General features: G+C 39.6%; 1 protein-coding gene across 3 annotated transcripts in view; it reads right to left on the bottom strand.

Annotated features, from left to right (window-relative positions):
* The window catches only part of arhgap20b (Rho GTPase activating protein 20b), a 78,304-nt gene that overhangs the window by 54,474 nt on the left and 9,615 nt on the right, over window positions 1-14,215 (bottom strand). For all 3 annotated transcript variants that reach the window (XM_058382539.1, XM_058382538.1, XM_058382537.1), the window contains 2 exons: window positions 8,693-8,734; window positions 8,428-8,500 (listed from right to left, as the gene is read on the bottom strand). In XM_058382539.1, the coding sequence (XP_058238522.1) occupies window positions 8,428-8,500; window positions 8,693-8,734 (115 nt within the window). The remainder of the gene's footprint in view (window positions 1-8,427; window positions 8,501-8,692; window positions 8,735-14,215) is intronic.

The following is a 14,215-nucleotide window of genomic DNA, read 5'->3' as shown; positions in this document are numbered from 1 at the left end:
GATTCACTGATACACTGACACACTGATACACTGATTCACTGATACACTGACACACTGATACACTGATACACTTATACACTAATTCACTGATTCACTGATAGACTGATACACAGACACACTGATACACTAACTCATGGATTCACTGATACACTGATTCACTGATAAACTGATACACAGACACACTGATACATTGATTCACTGATACACTGATTCACTGATACACAGACACACTGATACACTGATACACAGACACACTGATACATTGATTCACTGATACACTGATTCACTGATACACAGACACACTGATACACTGATTCACTGACACACTGATTCACTGACACACTGATACACTGACACACTGATACACTGACACACTGATGCACTGATGCACTGATACACTGATTCACTGACACACTGACACACTGATACACAGACACACTGATGCACTGATACACTGATTCACTGACGCACTAATGCACTGATACACTGATTCACTGACACACTGATACACAGACACACTGATACACACACTGATTCACTGACACACTGATGCACTGAAACACTGAATCACTGACACACTGATACACAGACACACTGATGCACTGATACACTGATGCACTGATACACTGATTCACTGATACACTGATACATTGATTCACTGATACACTGACACACTGATACACTGATTCAGTGATTCAGTGATTCACTGATACACTTATACACTGATTCACTGATTCACTGATACACTGACACACTGATACACTGATTCACTGATTCAGTGATTCACTGATACACTTATACACAAATTCACTGATACACTGATACACAGACACACTGATACACTGATACACAGACACACTGATACATTGATTCACTGATACACTGATTCACTGATACACAGACACACTGATACACTGATACACAGACACACTGATACACTGATACACAGACACACTGATACATTGATTCACTGATACACAGACACACTGATACACTGATACACAGACACACTCATACACTGATACACTGATACACTGATTCACTGAACCACTGATTCACTGATTCACTAATACACTGATACATTGATTCACTGATGCACTGATACACAGACACACTCATACACTGATGCACTGATACACTGATTCATTGATACACTGATACACTAATTCACTGATACACAGACACACTGATACACAGACACACTGATACACTGATTCACTGAACCACTGATTCACTGATTCACTAATACACTGATACATTGATTCACTGATACACTGATACCCTGATTCACTGATACACTGATTCACTGACACACTGATACACTGATACACTGACAAACTGATGCAATGATACACTGATTCACTGACACACTGATACACTGATACACAGACACACTGATGCATTGAAACACTGATTCACTGACACACTGATTCACTGATACACTGATTCACTGACACACTGATACACTGATACACTGATACACTGATACACAGACACACTGATGCACTGATACACTGATTCACTGACACACTGATGCACTGATACACTGATACATTGATTCACTGATACACAGACACACTGATACACACACACTGATTCACTGACACACTGATACACAGACACACTGATTCACTGACACACTGATGCACTGATACACTGATACACTGATACATTGATTCACTGATACACTGACACACTGATACACTGATTCACTGATACACTGACACACTGATACACTGATACACTTATACACTAATTCACTGATTCACTGATAGACTGATACACAGACACACTGATACACTAACTCATGGATTCACTGATACACTGATTCACTGATAAACTGATACACAGACACACTGATGCATTGATACACTGATTCACTGACACACTGATACACTGATTCACTGATACACTGATTCACTGACACACTGATACACTGATACACAGACACACTGATGCACTGATACACTGATACATTGATTCACTGATACACAGACACACTGATACACACACACTGATTCACTGACACACTGATACACAGACACACTGATTCACTGACACACTGATGCACTGATACACTGATACATTGATTCACTGATACACTGACACACTGATACACTGATTCACTGATACACTGACACACTGATACACTGATACACTTATACACTAATTCACTGATTCACTGATAGACTGATACACAGACACACTGATACACTAACTCATGGATTCACTGATACACTGATTCACTGATAAACTGATACACAGACACACTGATACATTGATTCACTGATACACTGATTCACTGATACACTGATTCATTGATACACTGATACACTGATTCATTGATACACTGATTCATTGATACACTGATTCATTGATACACTGATACACTGATACACTGATTCATTGATACACTGATACACTGATTCATTGATACACTGATACACTGATACACTAATTCACTGATACACAGACACACTGATACACTGATACACAGACACACTGATACACACACACTGATTCACTGACACACTGATACACAGACACACTGATACACAAACTGATTCACTGACACACTGATGCACTGATACATTGATTCACTGATACACTGACACACTGATACACTGATTCACTGATACACTGACACACTGATACACTGATTCACTGATTCAGTGATTCACTGATACACTTATACACTAATTCACTGTTTCACAGACACACTGATACACACACACTGATTCACTGACACACTGATACACAGACACACTGATACACACACACTGATACACACACACTGATTCACAGACACACTGATACACTAACTCATGGATTCACTGATACACTGATTCACTGATACACTGATACACTGATACACTGATACACAGACACACTGATACATTGATTCACTGATACACTGATTCACTGATACACTGATTCACTGATACACAGACACACTGATACACTGATACACTGATACGCAGACACACTGATTCACTGATACACTGATTCACTGATACACTGATTCACTGATACACAGACACACTGATACACTGATACACTGATTCACTGATACACAAACACACTGATACACTGATACACAAACACACTGATACACTGATACACTGATACACTGATTCACTGATTCATAGACACACTGATACACTGATTCACTGATACACTGATACATAGACACACTGATACATTGATACACTGATTCACTGATACACTGATACACTGAGTAATTGATACACTGACACACTGATACACTGATACATTGGTTCACTGATACACAAAGACACTGATACACTGATACACTGATACACAGACACACTGATTCACTGATACACTGATTCACTGACACACTGATACACTGATACATTGGTTCACTGATACACAAAGACACTGATACACTGATACACTGATACACAGACACACTGATTCACTGATACACTGATTCACTGACACACTGATACACTGATACACTGATTCACTGACACACTGATGCACTGATGCACTGATTAATTGTTACACTGATACACTGATACACAGACACACTGATACACAGACACACTGATACACAGACCCACTGATACACTGATTCACTGACACACTGATACATTGATACACAGACACACTGATACACAGACACACTGATACACAGACCCACAGACCCACTGATACATTGATTCACTGACACACTGATACATTGATACACTGATACACAGACACACTGATACACAGACACACTGATACACAGACCCACAGACCCACTGACACACTGATACACTGATACACTGATTCACTGATTCACTGATTCACTGATTCACTGATACACTGATACACTGATTCACTGATACACTGATACATAGACACACTGATACACTGATTCACTGATTCACTGATACACTGATACATAGACACACTGATACATTGATTCACTGATAAACTGATACATAGACACACTGATACACTGATACACTTACACACTGACACACTGATTCATTGATACACTGTTACACTGATACACTGTGTCAGGCATGCATTTCCGGGTTCCATGTTGCTACTTCCGGTTCCGGGACGCACCTTCCGGTTTCGCGATCTCATTTCCGGTTTCCGCCATTTTATGCTCCTCTGTCCTATATAAGCTAGCGAGCAGTCCATGCTCTTTGCCAGATGGTCTCTTCATTCAGCCTTGAGCTTCTGACATGGCATCCTGCCCTTTTCTTCAGTTCCTGTCTGCCTGGTTTGTCTCTGCCTTCCTTCAATCAATGACTCTGTCTGTCCTACGTTTAACCTGTTCTCTGGATGGTGGATTATTGGACTGTATGTGGTTGTTTCTTTTACTGATTCTACCAGCCTGCTGTATCCTGGTTTTTTCAGTTTCTTTTTGATTACTCTGCCATTTTTTGTGCCGTTCTTAATAAAGACTCTAAGTTTGAACTCAGACTGTGTTCTGCATTTGGGTCCTCACCTGCCATCCCTGATGCACTGATACACAGACACACTGATTCATTGATACACTGATTCATTGATACACTGATTCATTGATACACTGATTCATTGATACACTGATACACTGATTCATTGATACACTGATTCATTGATACACTGATTCATTGATACACTGATACACTGATACACTGATTCATTGATACACTGATACACTGATTCATTGATACACTGATACACTGATACACTAATTCACTGATACACAGACACACTGATACACTGATACACAGACACACTGATACACTGATTCACTGACACACTGATTCACTGACACACTGATACACAGACACACTGATACACTGATTCACTGACACACTGATACACAGACACACTGATACACTGATTCACTGACACACATACACAGACACACTGATTCACTGACACACTGATACACTGATTCACTGACACACTGATACACAGACACACTGATTCACTGACACACTGATGCACTGATTCACTGACACACTGATACACAGACACACTGATACACTGATTCACTGACACACTGATGCACTGATTCACTGACACACTGATACACAGACACACTGATACACTGATTCACTGACACACTGATACACAGACACACTGATTCACTGATACACTGATTCACCGACACACTGACACACTGATGCACTGATGCACTGATACACTGATACACAGACACACTGATTCACTGATTCATTGATACACTGATTCATTGATACATTGACGCACTGATGCACTGATGCACTGATACACTGATGCACTGATTCACTGACACACTGATACACAGACACACTGATACACTGATTCACTGACACACTGATACACAGACACACTGATTCACTGATACACTGATTCACCGACACACTGACACACTGATGCACTGATGCACTGATACACTGATACACTGATACACAGACACACTGATTCACTGATTCATTGATACACTGATTCATTGATACATTGACACACTGATACACTGATTCACCGACACACTGACACACTGATACAAAGACACACTGATACACAAACATACTGATACACTGATACACAGACACACTGATACACAGACACACTGATACACTGATACACAGACACACTGATACACAGACACACTGATACACTGATTCACTGACACACTGATTCACTGATTCACTGATTCACTGATTCACTGATACACAGACACAGACACACAGACACACTGATTCACTGATTCACTGATACACTGATACACAGATACACAGACACACTGATACACTGACACACTGATACACTGATTCACTGATACACTGATTCACTGATACACTGATTCACTGATTCACTGATACACTGATACACTGATACACAGACACACTGACACACTGATTCACTGATTCACTGATACACAGACACACTGACACACTGATACACAGACACACTGATACACTGATTCACTGACACACTGATACACTGATTCACTGATTCACTGATACACTGATACACAGACACACTGACATACTGATTCACTGATACACTGATTCACTGATTCACTGATACATAGACACACTGATACACTGATTCATTGATACACTGATTCATTGATACACTGATACACTGATTCATTGATATACTGATTCACTGATTCACTGATCCACAGACACACTGATACACTGACACATTGATTCACTTATACACTTATACACTGACACATTGATTCACATATACACTGACACATTGATTCACTGATTCACTGATTCTCTGATTGATACACTTATACACTGATACACTGACCCATTGATTCACTGATTCACTGATACACTGACACATTGATTCACTTATACACTGACACATTGATTCACTGATACACTGATGCACTGACACATTGATTCACTTATACACATACACTGACACATTGATTCACATATACACTGACACATTGATTCACTGATTCACTGATTCTCTGATTGATACACTTATACACTGATACACTGACCCATTGATTCACTGATTCACTGATACACTGATTCACCGACACACTGATTCATTGATTCACTGATACACTGATTCACTGATACACTGATTCATTGATACACTGATTCATTGATACACTGATACACTGATACACTGATACATTGATACACTGATTCATTGATTCATTGATACACTGATACACTGATTCATTGATACACTGATTCATTGATACACTGATACACTGATTCATTGATACACTGATTCATTGATACACTGATTCATTGATACACTGATACACTGATTCATTGATATACTGATACACTGATTCACTGATTCACTTATACACTGATTCACTGATACACAGACACACTGATACACTTATACACTGATACACTGACACATTGATTCACTGATACACTGATTCACATATACACTGACACATTGATTCACTGATTCACTGATTCTCTGATTGATACACTTATACACTGACACACTGATACACTGATTCACTGATGCACTGATTCACTGATACACTGACCCATTGATTCACTGATTCACTGATACACTGACACATTGATTCACTTATACACTGACTCACTGATACACTGATACACTGATTCACTTATACACTGACACATTGATTCACTGATACACTGATTCACTGATTGATACACTTATACACTGATACACTGACACATTGATTTACTGATTCACTTCACCTTGATTCACTGACACACTGAAACACTGATACACTGACACATTGATTCACTTATACACTTATACACTGACACATTGATACACTAATTCACAATGCACTGATACACTGATTCACTGATACACTGATACACTGATACACTGATACACTGATACACTGATACACTGACACATTGATTCACTGACACACTGATACACTGATTCACTGATTCAATTATACACTGATTCACTTATATCCTTATACACTGATACACTGATTCACTTATACACTGACACACTGATTCACTTATACAATGACACCCAGATTCACTGACACACTGATACACTGATTCACTTATACACTGACACACTGATTCACTTATACAATGACACCCAGATTCACTGACACACTGATACACTGATTCACTTATACACTGGCACACTGATGAACTGATACACTAATTCAATTATACACTGATACACTGACACATTGATTCACTGATACACTGATTCAATGATTCAATTATACACTGATTCACTTATACACTAACACACTGATTCACTTATACACTGACACACTGATTCACTGATACACTGATTCACTTATACACTGACACACTGATTCACTTATACAATGACACCCAGATTCACTGACACACTGATACACTGATTCACTTATACACTGACACACTGATTCACTTATACAATGACACCCAGATTCACTGACACACTGATACACTGATTCACTTATACACTGGCACACCGATGAACTGATACACTAATTCAATTATACACTGATACACTGACACATTGATTCACTGATACACTGATTCAATGATTCAATTATACACTGATTCACTTATACACTAACACACTGATCCACTTATACACTTATACACTGACACATTGATTCACTGACACCATGATTCACTGAACCACTGATTCACTGACACACTGATTCAATGATTCAATTATACACTGACACACTGATTCACTTATACACTGATTCACTTATACACTGACACACTGATTCACTGACACACTGATTCACTGATACACTAATTCACTTGTACACTGATACACTGACACATTGATTCACTGATACACTGATTCAGTGATTCAATTATACACTGACACACTGATTCATTTTTCCCTAACTTCACATTCGTTCTTTGTGTCTGTGTGTGTGTGTGTGTGAGAGATCTCCTGAGGTGAATTCTGTGGAGAGGGGAGACCTGTGTCCTGCTCAGTGATGTGTGCTGTGTGTAAATAAAGCTGAGGAGAGAAACTCACCACTGAGTCGAACAGCTGGACCTTCAGGGTCATGTGATTTGGGATTAAACTCTGCCTGGCTTTCACACTGTGCCTGGAATTAGCATTATTAACACACATACACACACACACACACACACACACACGCACATTTAACACCAGGGCTGAATGAACCAACAACACAGTGTTCTCACACTGCTTCTGATCATTAACCTTCAATTTATTACAGAAACAGATCTGAGAGAGAGAGAGAGAGAGGTAGAGAGAGAGAGAGTGTTTTTCTCACCACTGTAAGGCACACATCCACTTGTCCTTTGTTTCTGAAGAGCTGTGAAAAGATGAGAAGAGAGTGAGAGATTAACCCACAAAAAGATTCTCATCTGTTCTCTGACGCTCTACTTAAACACAACACACACAAACACACACACACTAAAACACACACACACACACACACTAACACACACACACACACTAACACACACACACACAACACACACACACAACACTAACACAACACACAACACTAACACTTAAATTCACACACACACACACAACACTAACACAACACACTTAACCTCAAACACACACGCACACAAACACACACACAACACTAACATAACACACTTAACCTTACACACACAACACAAACACAACACACAAAACATCAGACACAAACACACACACACACACAACACTAACACAACACACTTAACCTCAAACACACACACGCACACAAACACACACACACACAACACTAACACAACACACAAAACATCAGACACAAACACACACACACAAGAACACACACACACACACAACACTAACACAACACACTTAACCTCAAACACACACACAACACAAACACAACACACAAAACATCAGACACAAACACACACACACAAGAACACACACACACAACACAAACACAACACACTTAACCTCAAACACACACACACAAGAACACACACACACAACACAAACACAACACACTTAACCTCAAACACACACACGCACACAAACACACACACACAACACTAACACAACACACTTAACCTTACACACACAACACAAACACAACACACAAAACATCAGACACAAACACACACACACAAGAACACACACACACACACAACACTAACACAACACACTTAACCTCAAACACACACACACAAGAACACACACACACACACACAACACTAACACAACACACTTAACCTCAAACACACACACACACGCACACAAACACACACACACAACACTAAAACAACACACTTAACCTCAAACACACACACACAAGAACACACACACACACACAACACAACACACTTAACCTCAAACACACACACACAAGAACACACACACACACAACACTAACACAACACACTTAACCTCAAACACACACACGCACACAAACACACACACACAACACTAACACAACACACTTAACCTTACACACACAACACAAACACAACACACAAAACTTCAGACACAAACACACACACACACACAAGAACACAGACAACACTAACACACTTAACCTCACACACAAACACACACACACAACACTAACACAACACACTTAACCTCACACACAAACACACACACACAACACTAACACAACACACTTAACCTCACACACAAACACACACACACACACAACACTAACACAACACACTTAACCTCACACACACACACAGACAACACTAACACAACACACTTAACCTCAAGCACACACACACACACACAACACTAACACAACACACTTAACCTCACACACACAAACAACACTAACACAACACACTTAACCTCACACACAAACACACACACACAACACTAACACAACACACTTAACCTCACACACAAACACACACACACACACAAACACACACACAGACATATAACACTAACACAACACATTTAACCTCACACACACACACACAACACTAACACAACACACTTAACCTCACACACACACACAACACTAACACAACACACTTAACCTCACACAAACACAACACTAACACAACACACTTAACCTCACACAAACAACACTAACACAACACACTTAACCTCACACACACACACAAAACTAACACAACACACTTAACCTCACACAAACACACAACACTAACACAACACACGTAACCTCACACACACACAACACTAACACAACACACTTAAATTCACACTGACACAACACAAACAACACAATTCTCAACACTACACACAATACCCTGGAGGTTCTTTAATGTTTTGTACAGTGTGTTGTGTAGAGGTTGTGTTTAGTGTGTTGTGTAGAGGTTGTGTTTAGTGTGTTGTGTAGAGGTTGTGTTTAGTGTGTTGTGTAGAGGCTGTGTTTAGTGTGTTGTGTAGAGGCTGTGTTTAGTGTGTTGTGTGTTGTGTAGTGATTGTGTTTAGTGTGTTGTGTAGTGATTGTGTTTAGTGTGTTGTGTAGTGGTTGTGTTTAGTGTGTTGTGTAGTGGTTGTGTTTAGTGTGTTGTGTAGAGGTTGTGTTTAGTGTGTTGTGTAGAGGTTGTGTTTAGTGTGTTGTGTAGAGGTTGTGTTTAGTGTGTTGTGTAGTGATTGTGTTTAGTGTGTTGTGTAGTGGTTGTGTTTAGTGTGTTGTGTAGAGGTTGTGTTTAGTGTGTTGTGTAGTGATTGTGTTTAGTGTGTTGTGTAGTGATTGTGTTTAGTGTGTTGTGTAGTGGTTGTGTTTAGTGTGTTGTGTAGAGGTTGTGTTTAGTGTGTTGTGTAGAGGTTGTGTTTAGTGTGTTGTGTAGTGGTTGTGTTTAGTGTGTTGTGTGTTGTGTAGTGGTTGTGTTTAGTGTGTTGTGTGTTGTGTAGTGGTTGTGTTTAGTGTGTTGTGTGTTGTGTAGTGGTTGTGTTTAGTGTGTTGTGTAGAGGTTGTGTTTAGTGTGTTGTGTAGAGGTTGTGTTTAGTGTGTTGTGTAGAGGTTTTGTTTAGTGTGTTGTGTAGAGGTTGTGTTTAGTGTGTTGTGTAGTGGTTGTGTTTAGTGTGTTGTGTAGTGGTTTTGTTTAGTGTGTTGTGTAGTGGTTGTGTCAAGTGTGTTGTGTGTTGTGTAGAGGTTGTGTTTAGTGTGTTGTGTAGAGGTTTTGGTTAGTGTGTTGTGTAGTGGTTGTGTTTAGTGTGTTGTGTGTTGTGTAGTGGTTGTGTTTAGTGTGTTGTGTAGTGGTTTTGTTTAGTGTGTTGTGTTGAGGTTTTGTTTAGTGTGTTGTGTAGAGGTTTTGTTTAGTGTGTTGTGTAGTGGTTGTGTTTAGTGTGTTGTGTAGTGTGTTGTGTTTAGTGTGTTGTGTAGTGGTTGTGTTTAGTGTGTTGTGTAGTGGTTGTGTTTAGTGTGTTGTGTAGTGGTTGTGTTTAGTGTGTTGTGTAGTGGTTGTGTTTAGTGTGTTGTGTAGAGGTTTTGTTTAGTGTGTTGTGTAGTGGTTGTGTTTAGTGTGTTGTGTGTTGTGTAGAGGTTGTGTTTAGTGTGTTGTGTAGTGGTTGTGTTTAGTGTGTTGTGTAGTGGTTGTGTTTAGTGTGTTGTGTAGAGGTTTTGTTTAGTGTGTTGTGTAGTGGTTGTGTTTAGTGTGTTGTGTAGTGGTTGTGTTTAGTGTGTTGTGTAGTGGTTGTGTTTAGTGTGTTGTGTAGTGGTTGTGTTTAGTGTGTTGTGTAGTGGTTGTGTTTAGTGTGTTGTGTGTTGTGTAGTGGTTGTGTTTAGTGTGTTGTGTAGTGGTTGTGTTTAGTGTGTTGTGTAGTGGTGTTTACTGTGTTGTGTAGAGGTTTTGTTTAGTGTGTTGTGTAGTGGTGTTTAGTGTGTTGTGTAGAGGTTTTGTTTAGTGTGTTGTGTAGTGGTTGTGTTTAGTGTGTTGTGTAGTGGTTGTGTTTAGTGTGTTGTGTAGTGGTTGTGTTTAGTGTGTTGTGTAGTGGTTGTGTTTAGTGTGTTGTGTAGTGGTTGTGTTTAGTGTGTTGTGTAGTGGTTGTGTTTAGTGTGTTGTGTGTTGTGTAGAGGTTGTGTTTAGTGTGTTGTGTAGTGGTTGTGTTTAGTGTGTTGTGTAGAGGTTGTGTTTAGTGTGTTGTGTAGAGGTTGTGTTTAGTGTGTTGTGTAGTGGTTGTGTTTAGTGTGTTGTGTAGTGGTTGTGTTTAGTGTGTTGTGTAGAGGTTGTGTTTAGTGTGTTGTGTAGTGGTTGTGTTTAGTGTGTTGTGTAGTGGTTGTGTTTAGTGTGTTGTGTAGAGGTTGTGTTTAGTGTGTTGTGTAGAGGTTGTGTTTAGTGTGTTGTGTAGTGGTTGTGTTTAGTGTGTTGTGTAGAGGTTGTGTTTAGTGTGTTGTGTAGAGGTTGTGTTTAGTGTGTTGTGTGTTGTGTAGTGGTTGTGTTTAGTGTGTTGTGTGTTGTGTAGTGGTTGTGTTTAGTGTGTTGTGTAGAGGTTTTGTTTAGTGTGTTGTGTAGTGGTTGTGTTTAGTGTGTTGTGTAGTGTGTTGTGTTTAGTGTGTTGTGTAGTGGTTGTGTTTAGTGTGTTGTGTAGAGGTTTTGTTTAGTGTGTTGTGTAGTGGTTGTGTTTAGTGTGTTGTGTAGTGGTTGTGTTTAGTGTGTTGTGTAGAGGTTTTGTTTAATGTGTTGTGTAGTGGTGTTTAGTGTGTTGTGTAGAGGTTGTGTTTAGTGTGTTGTGTAGTGGTTGTGTTTAGTGTGTTGTGTGTTGTGTAGTGGTTGTGTTTAGTGTGTTGTGTGTTGTGTAGTGGTTGTGTTTAGTGTGTTGTGTAGAGGTTTTGTTTAGTGTGTTGTGTGTTGTGTAGTGGTTGTGTTTAGTGTGTTGTGTAGTGGTTGTGTTTAGTGTGTTGTGTGTTGTGTAGTGGTTGTGTTTAGTGTGTTGTGTAGTGGTTGTGTTTAGTGTGTTGTGTGTTGTGTAGTGGTTGTGTTTAGTGTGTTGTGTAGTGGTTGTGTTTAGTGTGTTGTGTAGTGGTGTTTACTGTGTTGTGTAGAGGTTTTGTTTAGTGTGTTGTGTAGAGGTTTTGTTTAGTGTGTTGTGTAGTGGTTGTGTTTAGTGTGTTGTGTAGTGGTGTTTACTGTGTTGTGTAGAGGTTTTGTTTAGTGTGTTGTGTAGAGGTTTTGTTTAGTGTGTTGTGTAGTGGTTGTGTTTAGTGTGTTGTGTAGTGGTTGTGTTTAGTGTGTTGTGTAGTGGTTGTGTTTAGTGTGTTGTGTAGAGGTTGTGTTTAGTGTGTTGTGTAGTGGTTGTGTTTAGTGTGTTGTGTAGTGGTTGTGTTTAGTGTGTTGTGTGTTGTGTAGTGGTTGTGTTTAGTGTGTTGTGTGTTGTGTAGTGGTTGTGTTTAGTGTGTTGTGTAGAGGTTTTGTTTAGTGTGTTGTGTAGTGGTGTTTAGTGTGTTGTGTAGAGGTTGTGTTTAGTGTGTTGTGTAGTGGTTGTGTTTAGTGTGTTGTGTAGTGGTTGTGTTTAGTGTGTTGTGTAGTGGTTGTGTTTAGTGTGTTGTGTTTAGTGTGTTGTGTAGTTGTGTAGTGGTTGTGTTTAGTGTGTTGTGTAGTGGTGTTTAGTGTGTTGTGTAGTGGTGTTTAGTGTGTTGTGTAGAGGTTTTGTTTAGTGTGTTGTGTAGTGGTGTTTAGTGTGTTGTGTAGTGGTTGTGTTTAGTGTGTTGTGTGTTGTGTAGTGGTTGTGTTTAGTGTGTTGTGTAGAGGTTTTGTTTAGTGTGTTGTGTGTTGTGTAGTGGTTGTGTTTAGTGTGTTGTGTAGTGGTGTTTAGTGTGTTGTGTAGAGGTTGTGTTTAGTGTGTTGTGTAGTGGTTGTGTTTAGTGTGTTGTGTAGTG

Source organism: Hemibagrus wyckioides, linkage group LG28 (genome assembly GCF_019097595.1).
Source record: "Hemibagrus wyckioides isolate EC202008001 linkage group LG28, SWU_Hwy_1.0, whole genome shotgun sequence".
NCBI lineage: Eukaryota > Metazoa > Chordata > Actinopteri > Siluriformes > Bagridae > Hemibagrus > Hemibagrus wyckioides.
Note: the sequence above shows the minus strand (reverse complement) of the source record. Positions and strands in the feature narration are given on the sequence as shown.